Source organism: Vicugna pacos, chromosome 1 (genome assembly GCF_048564905.1).
Source record: "Vicugna pacos chromosome 1, VicPac4, whole genome shotgun sequence".
In the NCBI taxonomy this organism is placed as follows: Eukaryota; Metazoa; Chordata; class Mammalia; order Artiodactyla; family Camelidae; genus Vicugna; species Vicugna pacos.
Genome location: NC_132987.1, coordinates 15,395,052 through 15,415,791, shown reverse-complemented (window position 1 = coordinate 15,415,791; position 20,740 = coordinate 15,395,052). Strand labels below are relative to the sequence as shown.

Genomic DNA, 20,740 nt, shown 5'->3' with positions numbered 1-20,740 from the left:
TTTTTTTTTTTAAATTTGACCTTTACATCAGCTCTTTCAGCGCAATGTAAAGTCAGTCTCAGTGAGGCAGGGTTGGGGCCAAGCAGGAGTAGTGATGGAGGAGAAAAAGAACTGGAGAGTGAAGGCAGGTGGATGCCAGCCCGGAGTGTCTCCTGTTGAAACTGCATCAAGGGACGCAGAGTGAATTAACCACAGGGATTAGCTTTGCAATTTCTGAAACATGAGCAGAGGGGTGTCTGGTAGAGGATGATTAGCAGCAACTGGGCAGAAGTCTTTATTCCAAGGTGCTGGGCACCTTATAAATGGCTAAATGTATCATCCCTGCCCAAGACAGGGTGAGCCATGGTGAGGACCGAGCCTTCTCGAAGCAGAATGCGCAAACATGGCAGCATCAGCAAAGGCGACACAAAGATGGAAGGTGAAGCATGGAGCGGGGCCGTGATTGCCCTTTTACAGGCGGCCAGCAGTGGGTGAGCTCGCGGCAAGTAGCAATTCCCCAGGCGGGTCATAAAGTGAGAACGCTCTTTCCTTCTCCCCGGACAAAGGCGGGAAGGGGGCTGACGTGTGCTCTCTGGGATGAAATGCAGTCCTGAACACGCTGCGCTAAGCTCATGACATAAATAACAACATTAAAATCACTAGCACCACGGCCACATGACACAACAATGAACAATGCGGAGGAACAGGGTGCGGGAGTGAAAGGGCTCTTCCCCAACACGCTTTCAACTGTACTGGAGAAACCTGAGCCCCTACGAGTAATCCGATTTATCTGCTATCCAGCCTTCCAAGGCACGATCCTTAGGTATGTCAGCATCTAAGGGGGAAGAGAAGATTATCTGCCCAGAAGGGGAAGTCGTGATTCAGTAACATATGTAATGAAAGTCAGTGGGAAATCTGTACAGACTGCTGGGGACCAGGTTACGGTCAGCCGGCTGGGACTCGGGAGGGGCTGGCAGCAAGAGAGTGGTGTGTCCCTGCAGGGAGAGTCCCGGTACCCACCACGCTGATGCTATGAGGTTGGAGCTCTTTAAGAGGGAAATCAGAGCATGAAAATAGTGGTTTCATGGGGCAAGCTTTCAAATGTGACTTCCAATTTCACAGATGGCTTTTTGACCTCTCAGTGCATTAAGAGAGGCAGTGAATGGAAGGACGGTGACTTTCTCCCTAAAGATAATATATGGAGTAGCTGTCTGTAAGACTTGGACTCAACATATTTTATGGAGCAAAAATATTATTGGAAGTGGCAACCCCATGGCCCTCAAAATATCGATGTGAACAAAGCACTTCCAGACACAGGAGCTACAAAGAAGGCTACAGATGTGCGTGAGGGATCTTGAACAATGGCTACTATGATTGGAAGAAGAAAAGACAAAGAATGTTGTAAAAGGAAACAAAAGTAGAAAGAGGACACAAAGCAAACACATTTTTAAAAAAAGATTCAGAAAAGACAGCAGAGGGGGCAGTAAAGAGATTACTTCCAAAGGAACGGTATTTGGGAATATTTTATTCAGTTACATGAATAAGGCTGGATCCATTGCCCAACTGACTCAACTAGTGATCCATTAAAGGAAGATGAAAATTCTAGCTCAGTCTTGAGATAAAATTCCCTGAGAGCATCTCAGGCAGTTAGTTCTCTGCTGGGCTGGGTTTCTATTCCAATGCAGTAAAACGGATGAGAGCACACATTTCTTGGGACTGAAATTTGTCTTCTGTTACCATCCGTATCATAGATCTTTTTTAGGAACTACGGCTATGGATGGGTTTTCTTCTAGAAACAGTGGTTCTTCTTTAGTTCCTCATGGTCTGTCTCCAAATCCATGCACGTTGCAGAAGGAGAACTGAAAGTGTGGGAAGAAATCTTGGCCCAGAGCCATGGAGATACCAGTGTCGGTGAATGCAGTACTGGATGTGGCTTCTAAAAACTTGCACTTCTTTCAAAATCTTCTCAACTGATTGCCCTATGTCTCTCTCCTTATCTGTGTTTGGTGGTCCACTTTCAGAGCTATTTCTGAATCTTTTAAAATTAGCACTGTCTTCTCTGCAACAAAAAATAAGCTTGGACACCATGGACAAGATCCCCAAGAGATCCCTAGACACACACCGTAGGTGGTTTAGACACATCTTCTGGGGAGAAAGAAAGATGGCAGCGGACACCCAGAGTGCTGAGAAGAGGATGTCTGGACACCAAAAGAACAGAAATGGGGTGGGGTGGGGAGGAGAGCCATACCTGCTCCGATGACCTCTTCGATTTTCACAAAAGAGACATCAATCTCCTTGGCAAACTCCCGGACAGCTTCATTGGGGTCCTCGTAAGTGAAGGGGTCAATGTAGATCTTCATCCCTGGGGACCCTTATTGGAGGAGATAAGCAGGGTTAACATCCCAAAGAGGACACGGTGGTCATTAAGCACTGGCTGATGTCCCCAGGAGAAGGGTATGGTTTGAGGGGACGTCTCTCCTGCACATCAAGCTGCCTCTCTTTTCCTTGCTGGACCACTCCATCTCCCTTCCCTCTGGGCCACACTAGCTTGGTTCTCTGTCCTCTACTTCTCCTCCATATTTCCTTCTGTGTTTGAGCTCTTGATGAAATGTGGAGCAGATTACTTATAAGTGACAGATCGGGACCAGTTCCCACACCGGGCACTCACAGAAGGCAAAGAAGCTGATTGATACCAACCAAATGCATTAGCAGAAAAGTGGTGGTAAAATGGTAGGGTAGATATCAATATTTATCAACTTGACAACTTTCCTGAGTGGAGGCCACCGTTAAGGTTATAACTGACGGCTGTGTCCAGGGCTGGAAGAAGGATGAGAATGGATTTAAAAAAAGAAAAAAAAAAGAAATTGCTATTAGAAAAACCTCAAGATAGGAGTGCCAAGCCAGGATACCGGAAGAGGAAACGTGGAAGAGTATAGAAACACTGAGAAAGATAAAAGAGGAAAGTCTACAGAAAAAAAAAATGAGGTGGGATGAAAGAAAAATGGTTATTGAACCCCCATGCCTTCAAACACACTGAAGTATGAAAAGTGAATAAGATGGTAAATGAGAAATACATAAAGGAATATGGACTTTGTCACTGATGTTTACAGGGGCAAGATAAATAGGTCTGCATGAGGACAAAACAGAGAATTGTCACTGCAGGAAAAAAAAGCATTCAAAAAGTGGAGAGGGGACAAAAGAAGGAAATGGAACCCAAGAAATAAATGGATTCATCGCAGTATCATTTTTCACCACGTTGGATGTGTCGTTAGGCAAGTATGGAGATTGTTTGCCTGGCAGTAGTGTGGTGGGAGGTGGGCTTCGAAAGCTAAACAGCACAGTCTAGCATCACATCCTTGGGGAGAGTAGCCGTTTTCTCTGCCCGCAGTTGCTGTCTGGTTCGTGGAAGAGGCGGGTCAGCAGGGCAGGCGGGTCTGAGACAGCACGAGCGCTGTACTTGAAGCTGGGGACCAGGCTGAGGCTGGACCTGAGATTCCCCGAGCTCCACCCTCTCAGTGCACACGTCCCACCGTTGCTCCTTCTCAGTGTCTCCCGGCCCTGAGCACATGGTCGGTCCAGTTTTGACATCGTTCATCCCCAAAACTTCTGATGACTCTACAGCTTCCCCAAATTAATATTGCCCTGGTCACCAGTTCTGTCCGGAATACAATCCAGAGAGAGAAGGAAGATGCAGTAAAGAACTAAAGAGGGTATGTTTTTAAAGCCAACGAGAGCCAAATGCCCTGCCCAGGGGAATTGCTTTTTCTGAAAGTTGGGTTATTCCCAGTCATGAAATAAAATCACTCGTGCTGTACTAGGCAGCTTGCTTTAGGGTGGTCTGCATCATCCTAGAATGCTCGTTGGAAACTTGGAGTTGACCGTGTTGACTCTGGAATCTGCTGATTGAAATTTGGACAAACCACATCCTCAACTTTTTAAGAGAATGTTCTAATCCCTGGAGGATGAATGGATGAAGAGAGAAAGAGGAGATTTTACTTTAATTTCATTGGGCACAAGGGAAAGAACACAGAGATGGGGGTTCATCTCTCTCATGTGGTGTGGAGATCGAGTGAAGAGCAGGAGGGACTGGAACAGATGGAAAGCCTAACAATGCAGACCAGCATCTCCGGCAGTCGTCTTTGGGGTCTCAACAACTTGAGACAAGGTTTTGAAAGCAAGTGGCTTATCTGGGAGGTGGTCCCAAGAAGTACTTGCAGGTGAGTGGGGAAGGAAGGTGGGGAATAGAAGGCAGCCTATCAAAGGTGTGCTCTCATGGCACTTACACTGTGGGTAACTGACACAGGTAACTGATGCAGGCTTAAGCCCCGCCCCCTCCAAAGCTCTGAAAGCTGTGCGGGTGCCACATGCTTCAGAGTTGCCCACCCCAGGTGGAGGGAGCTATAGTGTTACCAACAACTCCCATCAGTCATTGGCTGGGAGCTGCTTGGCCGGCTGTGCAGGTGGGCAGGGAGGCTGGAAGGCGAGAGAGTGTGCTTAGGTGAAGAAATGCAGATGTGGCAGATGGAAGTCAGCCAGTGTACGATGCACAGCTGAGGGCAAGAGATGAGGCCACGGCAGACCCACTCAACAGGGCAGCAGGTCAGTGCCAACAACCTGTGACTTTCTCCCAGTTCTGGGCTGAGATGAGAGGAGGTTGAGAGCCCAGAGGCTGGGATCCAGAGGTGAGGTCAGAACCCCAAAGCCTCCTTGCAGCCTGGCATTCTGCAGCAAGACCACATACATCTCTTCTAATGATTTTCTCTTCTGCCAACGGAGGAGAGAACACCTTCCTCCAGGGACAGTTGCAATATTAAAGACCATATTGCAAGTGACACACTAACACAGTGCCTGATGCACAAGGAGGGATCACAGACTGATATATGCTCATGACTGTTATCTGCAAGTTGTTCTAGGAAGTGTCTAGGGAGCTAGGAAGAGGAAGATAGAGGGGTGGGCAGTGGGGGATGTAAGCCTCTTAAGGTCATATTAGTTACTTTAAAAATAACCACCTTGTTATTTTGGATCAAGAGCTTTTAAACGATGTATGCTAAGCTGCCCTACAGGACCTCTTCCATGGAAACTAATTAAACAATCTGGAATGTGCTGTAATGAATGGTTTGCAAGTGAAGACATACGTAAGGATGAATGAGAAAGGATTCCGAGTTAATGAGCTCCACAGATATTGGCCCAATCAGTTCTGGGAAGGAGCTATTCCCAGAAGAGAAAGGCCCATCTCTTGACAGTGCCAGGATTCATTTAGGCCAGTGGCGTGCAAGCAGGCACACCTACGTGGGAGAAAGTTCACGCTCTGATGACTGTGCAGTTTATTCACAGACGTGCTACCTCGCCGGCTTGTGGAATTAAGGAGTGTGTGTGTGTGCACATATGTGCATGTGAGAGTGTGTGTTTGTGCACATATGATATCTCAATGGCTTCTCTGGGCCAGGGGCTTTGGTCACTGCCAAAGCCTTCCACAAGAAGCCAGGGAGGGCCACGGAGCCTCGGCGTGCTGATGCAATGCCAGTTTCAAATGTCCTGCATCTGTGCAGGCGTAAGAAATCGGACTTGTTTTCCCTGAAATTGAGGAGCACGTGCACTAATGGCTCCCCCGCATCCACCTCATCTCGGGATGACGCCTCTCTCCAGACCTGTCTCCCTCATCACAGCTAGCCTTTTCCAAGTCCCAGAAGATGATGAGAAAAAAAAAAAAAGAAAAAAAAAATGCCTTTAGCTAGGCAGAACAGGTCATTTGTCTTTTGGCTCATTTTGTGTTTCTGCATAAATCCTGCATCAGCCTGTTCCTGCTCCCACTTGCCAGTGAGCAGTTTTTAATTATCAGGGAAATGGTATTTAGTGCAATGAATCACCAGACAGTGAACAAGGAATTCGAGTCAGCTGCGGAGTCAGGCACAGCCAAACATTTGGAGACAGGGCTCAGAAAATGTTCTCAGATTGTTGAGTGTTGGGGAAATAATATTAATGGCCGTTACAATAATATCAGATGTAATACAGCTCTACAATGTGAGACTTTTTATAATGCTCTGCACAATGCTTCCTATTATTATTAGTCTTAATAATCTATATTTATAATGTTTTATAGTTCCTGGTTATTTTCATTATTTTTAACATGGGTTACATACCTTTGGCACAAAAATAGTAAACTGACTGATGGTGCCAAGAGAGAGAGAAAAAATCTTCAATTTTACGATCGTCTAGTTTACTAATTTCTATTGAAGATCTGATTTGCCGACACGTTTGTTCTTTGATCTCAAAACTCATTTATGCCATAGCGAGAGTCACAATCTGAATTGCTGAAGCTTTAAAGGACCATCATCCCAGGAGACCTGCAAAATCTTAAACATGGACCAAGCCTTTAAATATATTAGGTTTGGGGAGAAATGACTTGGCTACCACCCAGAGCCTTCTTGCTTGGCATGCAGCAGTCCTTGAAGCAGAAGAAACTCCTGGCCGTTGTCAGAGACCTTACATCAGTAAGTAGGTCAGGGTGCTCCCAAAAGGGAAGAGACTGGGACAAATTCTCACTGCTGGAAATCATTAGGGTGCATCTAAAAAGTCAGCTAGGGATGTTTACAAGTGCCAGGCTCTCAGGGCAGAATAGTACGGGCCAGGAAAGGGACAGTCCTGAACAGTAGGTGACATTTGGGTATGAAAAACGAAGGAGAAGATGGAAGGCTGCCATTCAGCCCTCTCGCAAATTGAAAAAGTACAAAATCAGTTCCAAGGACATCTTGTGGGTCCATGGAGCACACAACTGCCTGTGAGGGAGGCTTCAGGGGCGCCCGGAGGAGCCCGGCGCTCCCCATCCCTGGACCCCACAGCCAGGTCCCGGAGCTAGTGCATTAGCTTGTTTCCAGCTGTCGGTATCTGGTGTCCTGGGAGGTTTGAGGGAGCCACGGGAAGTGGGGAGTCTGCCTCCTCATTCCCCATTCTGGACTCAAGGCAGACTTTGTCATATCTGTGACTCACCTAAATTTGGTCCAGATATCTAAGCACAAGAGAGAAGCTGTTCAGAGATCGGCACCTCAATTCCGGTCCCCGGGAGGGACCTCATCCAGTCTCCTGCCTCAGGACGTTGTTGCCCCTCATTTTCTCAAAGTGGACGAGACACCCGACTAGCACCGTGCTAGGGGCTGTGGCAGCTACGAAGAAGACAATCCTCATGGAATTCTCTGAGACACGGAATAACTGGAGAGCAGGGCCGGAGAGTTTGGAATGAGGATCCCACATATGGAAACAAGCTGTAAATGCTGCAGAAACCAGGGAAGGTGGAAGACAATGGACGCCAGTCTTCAAGGTCAGAGTCCTAGAAGGACAAGTGATGTGGTCCTTCATCGGAGAGGGAGAAGGCTGAAGCTCAGAGAGACACCTGCCCTTGCATGAGTGAAGAGAGTGTGGCCAGCTTGAATGTGGAAAGCAGCAGCGTCTGAGGTGGACCAGTGCTGATTTGCTAGCATGGGAGGGACCTGACCCTCAAACAACGGCATTGGGATTGATGCCATCGGACACACAGAGCTGACAAGTGTTCCAGCAGCGGGGAAGGGATGTACTGAGAGGAAGGCATCGGGGAGTTCATTTCACTGGCAGCCTGCAGCATTCACACGCACTGCTGTGGGGAAGGGGCTGGGGGCTGAGAAAACAGCTCTGGGGTAGCCGCAGCAATGAAGGTGCACAGTTTGCAACCAGAGCACCACAGTGACAACAGCAAAAGAGGCAAGAGAAATTTCAAAGGAAGAACTGACAGCACGTGGTGAGCAATTAAAGATGAGGAATTAAGGAGGGACCAGAAGAATCCAAATCGATGCCAAGGCTTCCAGAATCCTGCTCCTATGAACCAGGTAATGGACTTTGGGAAGGAAACCCTATTGTCGGGGAAGTTTGCACACATGGTGTTAAATTTTGAATGCACAGGTGAAATGTGCAAGTGCCTAGAAGCCAGTCCGGAAACTCAGCATGGAAACAGAACTGAAAGACTGAATCTGGAGATGTGGATGTGGAAGACACATGAATGGGAGTTGAAGCTGTGGATGTGAAGGGCTAAAGACTCAGTTCCTTAAAGCTACAGGAAAGGCTCTAAAATGTTTGCTCTGCCTGCTTCTTAGGGCCAAGTCCGGAGCAATGGGTGGTTGCCTTTTTCTATGAAAAACTGGAGGTGCTGGGTGCTCAGCCAGGGATAGAGGATGAAGCCAAGAGGGGGAGCCCCAGGGAGGAGGAAAAAGACTGTTCCTCCACCTTCTGTCTGGGGTTCTCACCACACTTTAAAATTTGTTCTTAAAACCACAGCTACTGTCTACCACGTGTCTCCAGAAGAAGGCAAGTGGGCCACAGGCTCCTTGCTATAGAGGAAGATATTTCAGGAAAAGAAGTTTAATATCTCCCTGCTTCTTGGATATCAACTGACCAGAACAGGCAGGTCCTTCCAGTCAAGGCCCACTGTTTCTGGGCAACTGGCACCCTGCCAGGAACAGTGAAGGAGCTGGGGACTCACAGAGTTAACTTAGTTTTTAGAGGCTCTGGCTTGGAGCCAGCAGCCGACACACGGGTGAATCTAGCTCATTGAATTTATTTGACATTTAATAAGCACCCACTGAACACTCAGCCACCTTTGGCACCTGGGGGCCTCTCCTCCTCTTCCCACAGGCCCTCATTTATTCCTGCTCAGTGACTAACGCTGCTGTTACCTCCAGGAGAAGCAGCCAAAATTTCCCCGGTCTGTCCCCCTCCTCCCGGCACACCTGTCCTTCACCCTGGTGTCCAAGGTGATTGCCAATGGACAGGATGCTGTGTCCTCTGCAGTTCAAAAACATCCCTACTACACAGAGTCAAGAAAGCCGGGTGTGGAATCTCAGACCCAGATGTGTTTCTGGGTCGCATCAAGTCCAATCTCCTCCCTAAAGCAGGAATCCTCTGTATAGCATCCTTCACTGACAGCTGTCTCTGCAAGAGCAGAGGGCTTAACTCCCTCCCTCCCCACAAGCAGCCTGACTCTGTGTTGACAGTTCCAGTCTTGGGGGGCAGTGTTCTCTCACTGAATCAAAGTCTGCCTCCTTTGATCTTTCACTGACAGTTCCGTTTAACCTCACAAACGCAGCAACTGCATGATGGTGTCACGCCTAATGGTGACCCCCAGGTCCCTGCCTGCATTTCTCTGGCACCAAACTGGCTGGTATCTCTGCGGTAGCAGGTCAGGACTTGGCACCCTCTGCGGGCAGGCTGCCTTGCTGACAAAGTCCTTCTTGACGTGGGGACCCCAAGAGCCAAGAACATCCCTCTAGACGTGTTCTTACCACCACAGAGGACAGCACGTCTGTGTATTACCTCCTCTGATCCAAACTTTCATTGCGACCACAAAGGCAGACAGGCCTGAATTTAAAACTTTGATTTTTGCAAATCACTAATTCCAAGACTCTGAACAGGTTACTCGCTTCTTTGAGTCTCTGTTTCCTCACACGCAAAATCTACTTCATTGGACAGTTATGGGGATTAAATTAGTTACCTTAAAGTGACTGTGCTTAACATAGTAACTGCTCAAAACTGGAGGATTTTAGTAGTATTATTCTACATCAGTAAGAGTGCATAGCTTTTTAATCAGCTATTTATACACTCTTATTAAGTATGTGATACCTAATGTAAATACCTAAACTCTTTCCAACAAAGATAGCAAGTCAGGTCTCCAACTTTTCATTCTGCTTTATTCTTGTTTGAACCTCAACACTAGATTCCAGATTTATCCCTCTAACATTTTGTCTCGCAGATTTCAAATTAGCATTCAAGGCTGTGGTATCGCTCTGAATTTCGATTCTGTCTTCTGTGGTGTTACTTCTGCTACCCAACTGTTACCTCCAAACTCGATAAGCATTCCTCGGCTTGCACCTGACTCATGAATTTAAAAAACAATCAAACAAACAAGAGATTGAATTGGACAAGGATTGAAATAAAACGGGGGACCTCCTTCCTGGCTGACAGAGTCACTAACCCACCTTCTGCGGCTGTGCAGGCAAGCTCTGTACCCACTGCACAATGCTCTCCCATAGGAGAGCATCAAATAGTTTTGCCAAAACAAAAATGCACTACATACACAATTCCTGGCTAATTTCCTAAATTCATAACCCTAGGAAACGAGATGAGGTCCCCAGAACTTTTTTTAATAATCCTATGTTCATTCTCAGGGATCACTGAATTCAGTTTTAAATGCCCAGAATCCATCTGCCTCCAGTCTCCTCAAGCTTTTGGCCGGGACCAAGCTCATACTCCCGTTCTGTGGTCCCTGTGTCCTGTCCTCTTGTCCTGTGTGAAAATTAGAGTGTTTGCCAGTCTTAGGGTCTTCGGAGACATAGCCCATTTGTTTTTGCTTTTCTCAAAGTTTAACAAAAGTGACTCTGTGATTATATCTGCAGTTGCCTGTGACATGGAGATGATGCTGTTAGGGTTACTTTCTGAAAGCCCTTGGCCCCTCACCAAGCCCTTACCTTCTTCTCTCCCCGCCCCTGCCTACTACATCCATCTCAGAAATCAGTGCAGTGTCCACCACCATCAAGGGCGTAGTTATCCAAGCCCTATAAGTACCTGGTAACATTTCCCAAATGGAGAATCAACTGGAACTTTACTAAAGATAGATTCCCCAGCCTACCCTCAGCCACCTGGATCATCCCATCCAGGCAATTTTTAGTCAGCCAGCCCCTTCTGAAAACTGGTCCGTGGAACCCATGAGAACACACCGTCTGTCTACCTCTTCCAGGGCCCGGGAAACCCCCGCCCCCAACCCACCCTCCCATGAACATGGACAACAGACTCCCAGGCGCTTCATCCCAGCATCCAGCACCATGTGCACACAGTATCTCTTCCCAGACCGCCTTCCCTCCAGTCTCTGTCACCCAAATCCAAGTCCCCCTTTACAAGTCTGTTCTCTGTGCTCCAGGTGCAGAGGGGGGATGTAAGCCAGTGCCCTAGAGGGCCCTTGGTATTCTCAAACTGACACGATCTGCCGAGTCTCGATGGGCTAGAGAAAGTATTCTGTTTACCAACATTTCTGTTATGTCTCCTTCAGCCTTTGCATCAGCTTGAAAGGCGGGTCTGGGAGGGCAGGGGTTGCCAACCTCTGTAAAGTGCCCTGAGAGCCCTGCCTGCGGGGAAGAGAGTCAGGGGCCCCTTGGATACTGATAAGTGAGGCTGGGGAGCTGCTGCAGCTTCTCTGTTACTCCCAGGGCAGGAAGTGCTTGGTTCTCCAGGCTACTGCCCACATCCCACAGTGAGGAGCATGCCTGTGAATGGCCCAGAAATGCTTATACGCACATATTCAGATCCGGCATTATCTGCCTTTCTGCCTCCTGCACTGCGACCCAGAGGGGGACCAACAAACCACCAACCGGAACTCCTGGGGTTAGTCCTCAGCCCATTTTTGACTTGCTTCTGGCCTTCGGGCATGGGCCTCTGTGATAGGGAAAGGCCCTGGGCTCTGCAGGCAGGTGTAGAGAGGGTGCAGTCCACCTCTGCTACCCATGAGCCACGAGATCTGGCATAGTCATTTCACCTCCCAAGATCAATGCCCACCCCCTAGAGGGTGTGTCAGGGCTGGAGGAGTTGAGATAAGCTACCAGAATAAAGTTCCTACCCTCCCCAGTCTCGGGCCAGGCCCATCTTCCATCAGAGCCTTGGGTTTCCTCTTTTGCTATACGTGTGCCATGTCCTTTGACTGCGATTCTCCAACAATAATAGCTTTAGTCAGAGGGACAGATGTTCACAGGAGAAGATGTACTAGTGCGATTCAATGCACAGGGCTATGAGTTTAGAGAACCTGGATGCAAAGAGGAGCCAGGGTTTCAGGGACCGGAGGAAAAGAGCACAGATGTGAATAGAAGGAAAGAGCATTATAAAAGAACTGAATTAAAAAGAAGACAGACTTCTAAGGCAGCTGAGGGAGTGAACTCTGGTCTATGAAGAACTCTGTGTCCCCAAGTCCCTGGGGTGGAGACCATACAACTTATCAACATTGTGTAATCAGATGTCCTCACTGGTTGCAGCAAGGCCATTACGACTGTAGACTGAGTGTTGGTTTCCCTGTGGACCCTGGGAACCAGGGAAGCGTCCTTCTGGTGGCCTTAGAGAGGACAGTCCCCTAGAAGGGGGCTGTGAGCGCTTTGGAAGTATGTATGTGGGTGCTGCGTGGTGGCCCAGCAAAGCCGGCCCTTCCAGAGCAGGAGAGTGGTCAGATCTCAGGTTGAAGGGGCCCGAAAGGCAGCAAGTTGCACCCTGACTTGATGCTCAGGGACTCTCTGTACCCCAACAAAGGGGTCATGACAAGGCTGCCTTTGAAAAGGGGAGCTCCCTCCGAGGGCACCCCATTCTTACCTTTGGGCACCTCTAGTCTTTAAGACGGTATCCCTCCTTCTGAACCCCATTTTGTGTCCTCTCCTTTCAGGTAGACAAGATCATCTTTAAGAGTTTCATCCAAAGAGTTCAGAGGACACCAAATCTGAAATAGACTTCTAGTGACTCTCAATATGGCCAGAGGTCAGCCCAGAGCAGGGACGCAGGGCAACAGAGAAGGCCCTCCAGGTCATTCTGATGTACCCTGCAGGGGGCACCGTCCCCTCAGAATCATAACTAAATCCCAGTCTCTGTTTTCCAGCTGGGGAAGCTAAGGGCCTGCCTAGAAGGGCAAATGCACAGGTTAGTGTAAGTAAAAACACCTGCAGATTTTGCAGTGAGGTGCAGAGTCAGGACAGAGGAAAAGAGAGAGAACAGTTTAAGGTGTTTCCTCTAAAACCAGGGAGGTCTGCTTCAAACGGAGGCCAGAGTGGCCTGCTGTCAGGGGAGAAAGGGAGGTAAATGGGACTCTGAGTGTCGCAGGAGCTGTGCCTGTAGCCTTAGAAAGGGGCGGCTCTCCCAACGCCCCCCTCCACTTTGTGCTGCTGACTATGGGGGCTGCCTGGACCACCTTGGGAGAATCCCAGTGCCTCAGCCGGTGCCGAGCCCACAGCGGCTTCCCAGCCATGACCGCAGAACAGCAGCGCAGCTGCCAGGGGCTTGGTCCTCTACAGACCCTTGGCAGGTTCTTGGTCTTGGACTGAAAATCCCTGGAGGAACAAAGCCATATCTATAGAGTGGCCAGGGTGCAGCCCAGCCCCGACCAGCCTTGGCCGGGCAAGAACACGGACTCCTTGGCCGTGAAGCTGCCGTGAGAGGTCGGGCATCACTCCCCGCCTTAGGTAACCTCGGGTGAGAACTTTTGTCTTGGAGCCCGTTTCTGCTCCCACAACCGCCGGGTGATGGCATGCTTAGGTTTCCATGCTCACCGCCCAGTGAACGGGAAGAGGGGGCTGGTCCTGCCACAGCAGGATGGAGGTGACACGTGGCTCACGGAGGCAGCCTGTGACAGAGAGGGTGCAGCACCAAGGGCGGGGGCAGGTTTCTGAGAGCGTCTGCAGAATTCACATGGAGTTATTTGGAAACAGAACATGTCTGCTGTCAGGAGCTCAGCGTTCTGCTTTCTGGAGGCAGGAGGTGGCCCGGCTGACCGAGCAGGACCTTTTCAGATCCTGCCATGTTGTAATTACACAGCTAAAAGAATAATCCTGACACAGGACTTTACGTCGCACGTGGGTGGGGGGGAATCGTAGTTCTAAAAATATTATATATACGTTTTCAAAAGAAGAGAGGAGTAGATAATGAGTGAGAAGAACTTTTAAAGGCACTGCTCAAAAGAGAACACTTGGGAGCTAGCCCACCACTTTGGCCTCTTGGGCTCCACTATCTTTTTTAATTCCCTACATTCGTGTTCTCTGGCTTATCTGTGAATTTGGTTAACACACATTCCCCAGCCGCTCCGTTGGATAAGATAAGGCAGAAGATGTTAATAGAGAGCCCTCGATCTTTTCCCACTGAGTCTGATTTCAGGATTCATTGACTTGCTAAACCCAATCTTTCCCCTGCAGTCCGTGTCCCACTCGGGCTTATCAGTGCAGAAGATAATCTACCTGCCTGGCATCCACTGAGCACCCACGAAGGGCGGACACAGATAGGGTGGGCAGCCTTGGGCCCTGGGGACCCAGCAGCTGGGCACTGGGGGCGGGAAGAGGGCTGGCAGTTGGGACCGGCCGGTCTGGCTCTAAGGAGCGCCCCAAGCACTTAGCCGCTTGACTCAGTGGTTCTCTGGGGCTCAGGCAGCGGGTGTCTGCTTTCTACTCACCTCGGCCTGTGCTGTAATGCTGGAGTTTATCGCTGTACACAGCTTCCTTGCTGTAAGCCCGTTTCCTGTGGATACAAGGGGCAGAAGCTCTCTCAGCCAGGGTGCACCCCACCACTCTGCGCCCGGGACCTCCACCCGGGCCTCCAGTCCTGACAGGGGCTCAGCCGGACATCTCTTAGCATTGGGAACTGCAACCCTCACTTTAAGTGAAGCTCCTGTTGTGGCCGGCGTTCTGGCTCGACCACCACCGTGGGCAGCTAGGTCTGCTTTCAAGTCAAGGTCTTTCAGAGGCCGGCAGGGCTGGGGGTTCTCCACCAGCGCCTGGTGCAGAGGCTCCGGAGGACGCCTACCAGCACTCTGGCCGCACTGCGGAGCTGCAGGGCCGGCTACAGGGCTGTGCGCAGCAGAATCCGTGCTAACTGCCCAAGGCGGCAGCAACAGTATTAAAAATTCACAAGGCCTTTGCACCGGCCCTGCTGCAGAACTTGCAGCTTGTCTTTTCCTCCTCAGCTCCACTCCTGCCCACCTGCCACTTTCCCTGTGCCGAAGGTCCTGTCTCTCCAGCCAGAGGACGGGCTACGGCACAGGGCGTGATACTCCAATGGGTCAAACGCAATTTTATAACTGTCACTCCAAAAAAACCGCCCTGTGTGAGCGGGGGCTAAACGTCTTGGCTAAAATGAGGTTTGAGGACAAATGCTGTTTACTCAGAGCTTTGCCTGGCTCTTACAGAGGATTTTATCCCAGGCACAGAGAAAATAAACAATCTGGAGAATTCTAGGCTGCCTGTGGATGGAGATGGGGGTGATGATTGGGGTGATTTTGATGACACCATCAGGTGTGTCCCTGAATGGTCAGGCCCTGTCTTGTCTGCATGACCGGGGAAGGGCCCACAAGTGGGGGCTTCCTGGGTCTGAGGAGAGCAGGCAGGAGCTGGGGTGGAGGTCCTACCTGCTACAGACGATGGAGATGGCCACCAAGGACACCACGAACACCACCCCAGCTGCCGCCGAGCCAGCGATCAGGGGCAGCTGCTCCCGCAGCTCAGACTTGTAATCGTCTAGGTGAGAAAAAATAGGCATTAGAACCTTTCTGTATGCCCTGTGCATAGGGCTGGTACTCAGTGATGACACCAAACACATCAGATACATAGACAGACGGATGGCCAGAGAAATAGATAGTTAGGGAGTTTCTGCGCTTCAGAGTAAGACTGACCCAAACAAAGGATACATCATTAAGTCACAAACAAAGAAAACAAAAAACCAAATGACAATGACAACACTAAAAGCAAAACAGCAATTACAGAAGATCTCAGGACAAGGAGCTGATGACGTTTGTCCCAGAGCAGAGGTGACCCAGGTCTCCACGCCCTGATTCAGAAGGCCTCTCAAAGGTTTGAGCCATGCTAAGGACACGTCTAATGGCGGAGAAGGAAACCCCTGCTGAAGGATCTTCTCAAACCCAACGTTGCTGACATGCACTGGAGTAAACAGAGTCACCGAGCAGACCCCTCAGAGCATCTGCGGCCAGCCAGCACTGCACCAGGAGCTGCGGAGGGGGAAGGAACACCCAGAGACGGCCCCGTGGTCTCCACCTCAGACTCTAGAAGAATAGGATCCAGGCTTTTCTCCAGTGTTGGAACCAGGCTGTATTACACAGGGGCGTGGGTGCCCATGGGTCACAGAGACGGACAGAGCTCACCCAAACCCTGGCTTTCCCCGCGGGGAAGCCTGTGATCTTGGACAAAGCATTCAGTCCCTCTGACTCTCAGACTCCTTCTCTGTAAAATACATGTTTTAATCAAATCTTGTGACACCTATTTCACAGTGTCTGACCTACCACAGATGCCCCGAATACTAATTCTCTCCCTTAATCTACATAAACCACTCCGCCCAGTGGCCTGTTAGTATCCTTGTGGTCATTCACACCCTGGGTGTCAAGGAGTCAGTATCTAATGTTCAGGACTGGGATGTATGCAAGCCAAGCTATGTATGTTCTGTTACAAGTAGGGTTGCCAGATATAGCAAAGAAAAATACAGAATAGAAGTATCTGGGATACTTACACTAAAGCAGTATTTGCTGTTTACCTGAAATTCACATTTAACTGGCCATCCTGTATTTTATCTGGCCGACCTCATGACAGTTCCTCTAGAAGTGAGGCTCCCTGTGCCCGGTATCAGACTCATCTGAGCCTGACTGTAGGACCCATTCCTGCTCAAATCTGCTGAATCTAGAACCTCCGTGTGTTTACCAAGCACTCTGGGTGGTTCTTACGCGCCCCAGTGTTTGGGAGCCGTGCTTCAATGCTGTGGGTGGAGGACGAGACTTCTAAAGACAAGGATGTTGTTCTTCAAGCCTCCCAGTCTCTAGAAATCAATTTTAAAGACTGAAGGTAGAGTTTCAGTTTCCCTCTGCTGAGAGCTTTTTGTAACATGTGTGTTTAAAAAATTAATTTGGAAGAGAAAAAAAAGAAACGGAAGTGAGGAGTCCAAATAGATTAAAAACTTCCTAAGCCATATGACCTTCAGGCTTTCAAATTGATTTTTAAAGAGCCAGAGGCTTCGAGAACCAACATCGTTGAGTTTAGAAGTCTCCTTCTCCACCCATAGAGTTGAAGGATGGTTCTCCACCATTGGGACGCATAAGAATCACCTGGAGTGCTTAGGAAACATGGTAAACCTTGGTAAACCTTTGGTAAGCCCTGCTGTATAAATAGCTTAAAAAAAATTAGGCGGCCAAGTCAAAGGTAAGCAGGCTGTAGCTGAGAGTAGCCCAGGGACCACAGCGGCTCTGGCCCGTGTGGAGGTCACCTGCCCAAAGCGTGGTCACTGACCCTGGGTGGGAGCCACAGGTCCCCCCACCCCAGTGACCCTAACACTGACCAACCTTCAGACTCACCTTTGTGCTGCAGAGAGACCAGAAGCCTCGGTGAATATAATTACTACTGATGTGTGAACCTCACTCATGAAGACAAACACTCTAGACTTTGGCCACTTCCCAGAACTCTCACATCCGGCCCCCCTTGGGTTTACAAAACTTTACTGCCAAATGTAAAAGGAATAGCCTTCTTGGGAGAAATTTGTTACTTCTTGATTTGTCTAGCAGAATTGCCAAGAGACCAGTGCTCAGAGCATGTAGAGTTTTGGGCTTTTAATCCTGTGTGTTTCCTGATGTCAAAGTGCCCATAAATCTAGAAGGTAAGTGAGGTGCTAAGAGGGTGACAGAGTCTTTACGGAACAGAAGACAGCCTGCGTTCGCTTCCTACCAGCTGCCTTATTAATCTGAGTCAACTGGTTCACCTTTCTACCCTAGCTCACCGCCTCAAAATACGAGCAAAACCACCCCTAAGTAAACTCAGCACCAGTTGCAAACTCTAATTCTAGAGGCCAGACAGCTCACATCAAAGCATCCAGGCTCAGACCCCTGGGTAAGCCCTGCACAGGGCAGCAAGCCCCCAGCTCAGGGCCCAGTCCTCACACCAGAAGGCCCAACAGCCCTGGCTCCTCTTACAATTTTTCACAACGAAATGGATATCACAATTTTGACATGAAATCATCTGATTTTCCAATCTTCCTGGTGAATTTTTAAATTGTTCAAATATGAGTCAGGAAGGGATAAATTGGGACTTTGAGATTTGCAGATACTAACAACTATATGTAAAATAAATAAATGACAAGTTTCTGCTGTACAGCACAGGGAACTCTATTCAATATCTTGTAGTAACCTATAATGAAAAAGAATAAGAAAACAAATATATGTACGTATATGGATGACTGAACCATCATGCTGTACACCAGAAATTGACATGACATTGTAAACTGACTATATTTCAATTATATATACATATGTATATAAAATATGAATCAATATAAAACCTCCAGCCCTATCAAGTTACACCGGAGCACACTGGCATAAAATAAGATGTTTTATAAAGGCAGCTGGTTTTCTATATGATTTAAGTAGTAAAGGAAAAACTAAAGGCTTTCAATTGGGAAGCTGGGAACAGACTGACATTTGGGAAGTGATCAGAAATAAGTCATCAATGAAGAAATCAATATGGAGAAGCAGGTAAATAGATAGTAGATAGATAAATGAACATACACTCTGAGGTCAGTGGCTAACAGAGACAGACACCCATACGCAATGCTGAGGGAAGTCGGATTTTCATAACAACTAAAGGGGGTGGTCTCAGAGGACTGGGGGGATTGTTATAACAGGAAACTAATAAACCCCAAAGGTGGAAGCATTTTTGGTGACAGACTGTCTGGCCTTGGGGATTGTTTGGAAAACAGTGGCCATTCTCTCTGGCAACAATGAAGCAGGGCCTTCTGGGGATCATCCCATGAAGCTGCTTTAAATATTCTGAGATGCGTGAGACGGCCACTCCCCAAATTGTGTCTCTCTGCTTTCTTCCTGGCACCCTTGGCTCATGCAGTGAGGCTGTGCGCTCAGCTCCCAGCCCTGAGAGCAGAGACGTTAAGTGGGAGTGAGGGTGAAACCACAGAGGTACCAATAGAGGCATATTCTTCAGTTACGTGTAGGTCTCACTGCTGTGCGAACGCAGGTCCACACGTGGGGACCTCTCTGCGCGCGTGTGTTGCAGACAGTCTTTCCAGCGACCCCATGAGATGTTGAGAAATGGTAGGGGAGGGTATAGCTCAGTGGTAGAGCACGTGCTTAACATGCACAAGGTCTGGGTTCAATCCCCAGTACCTCCATTAGAATAATAAAAACTTAATAATAAATAAATAGACCTAATTACCGCCCCCCAAAAAAAGATGTTGAGAAACAGGCCAGACTTCAGACAGATGTCTTGCCCAGTGAGTTAAGCAAATCTACAGGGCCCTATTGGGGATGAACCCTTCTGAGAGAATTCCACAGGAGTCTAGTTAGAGGCCAGCATTTTCGCTGTGAGCACAACCTCTTCGGTGCTGCTTCTCCTCTCCGACTGTTTGCCCCATGTCCAGGTCACCGGGCATCCCAGGTCCTGGCCCCTTACCGTCTGTCAGAGTCTGGAAGCACATCTTGCCGCTGAACTTGCCGTAGCCGGCCACAGTGCGGGCGCGCACCTGCACCACGTACACGATGCCTGGCCGCAGCCCGTCGATCCGCGCAGTGTTGGTCTGGCTCCGCGACGTGGAGGAGTTGAATTCATTGTGTTCCTGCAAAAGAACAAAGGGCCGAGGTCAGCAGCCTGCTCCTGAGCACACGGGCCCCCTCAGCTTTTGGTCCTGCAGATCTGCTAGTTGTCCCCAACCCCAGGGCATCCCTCAAAATAGGGACAGACTGGCTTGGACAAACCAGCTCTGGACCACGGGGTGGGGATGCTCTAAAGAGGGGGATCTGAGCGAGCGGCTGACTCTCACGGCCTGGCAGGGGGACACATAGTCATTTTTCACTCCTTCCCCCTCCAGGGTTCAGAGGCAGAATAGCAAAGCACATCCGTCTTTGACCTCAGCGGAAGCACACTGGGCCACGCTGGCACCCTGCCCACCTCTCTCTGTCTCGCTTCTGTCTCCTCACTCAAGACCTTCCTGGTCACTTCTCGCAATGGTTGTTCTAGATCACTCCTTAAGGGCCCTCAAGTCTTCAGACAAATGATTTTGTCTAAGAGCTTGAGGCCATTCTGGACTGCCTCGCACCCCTGCTTCTGCTGTCACCTCGGCATGTGTGTGTCTGGGTCCTCATCTTCCGAGTTGCTCTCCACCAGCATCTAGGGAGGGCATGCCCCTCCTTCCTGGAGAGCAGGGCCTGTGTCCTCACCCGTCCCACTATTCAGGGGGCCAGCCCCCACTCCTGTGTGTCACTCTCTTCAGCACCTGCCCTGCCCTCTACTGTCCCTGTGACCCGCACACGTGTTGTCGGGTGTGCATAGACGCGGCCTGTGTATCTCATCCCTCTGACTCTCCACAACAATGTGAGGTCCTTAAAGTGTCCCTACTTCCTCTCTTTCTGCTGATCTTACCCAACATGTGGTTTGTACCTGGATTTTGGTAGCCTCCCATCTTTTCTGCCACTCCCTCCCTACCAAATCGGAACTTCTCTTGTAAAAAAGATCTCTCACTCCCTAAAACTATTATCAGATAAAGACAAAACTCCTCAATCTCGGTCCTCGGGCCTTTCATAACAAAGTCAACTGCGGGCTCTCACATGCCCCAAAACTGCCACCTTGCCGTCCCCCCAGGTGCCACAGCCCTGACCACCAGGCCTCTGCCTGGACTGCTTTCCCAGGCCGAAATGCCTCTCTCCAGGCCTCCCCTGCGTTCTCCAGGTGCCATAAGCCTCTCCCCGTCAAGCCGCTTCTTCTAGGAAAGCACCCCTCACTACTCCAGCCCACGGACGCTCGTCTGACGTCCCACCCTCAGCACCTTCGTACACACCACCCCGCCTCTGATCATTTCCACGCGAGCATCTTGGAGATGGTGGCTCACCCCGCAGTGTGCAGCAACAAAGTTTAGAATCTGGGTCTGCCCCTGTTTCCACCATGAATCTTAGAGCAAAATGGTGACCTTAGTGAAAAAGAAGACCTTGGGTCACCAGGAAGGAGGCCCAGAG

General features: G+C 49.4%; 1 protein-coding gene and 1 non-coding gene across 2 annotated transcripts in view; one reads left to right on the top strand and one right to left on the bottom strand.

The window, feature by feature from the left end:
• Nucleotides 1-20,740, bottom strand: part of EPHB1 (EPH receptor B1) — a 408,827-nt gene that overhangs the window by 62,710 nt on the left and 325,377 nt on the right. Inside the window, exons 7-10 of the mRNA XM_006214554.4 lie at nucleotides 19,185-19,347; nucleotides 15,137-15,245; nucleotides 14,186-14,250; nucleotides 2,228-2,350 (exon numbers count right to left, since the gene is read on the bottom strand). Coding sequence (XP_006214616.1) covers nucleotides 2,228-2,350; nucleotides 14,186-14,250; nucleotides 15,137-15,245; nucleotides 19,185-19,347 — 460 coding nt within the window. The remainder of the gene's footprint in view (nucleotides 1-2,227; nucleotides 2,351-14,185; nucleotides 14,251-15,136; nucleotides 15,246-19,184; nucleotides 19,348-20,740) is intronic.
• TRNAV-AAC (transfer RNA valine (anticodon AAC)) lies at nucleotides 18,832-18,903 on the top strand. The gene has a single exon. It is a non-coding gene; the product is annotated as a tRNA-Val (tRNA).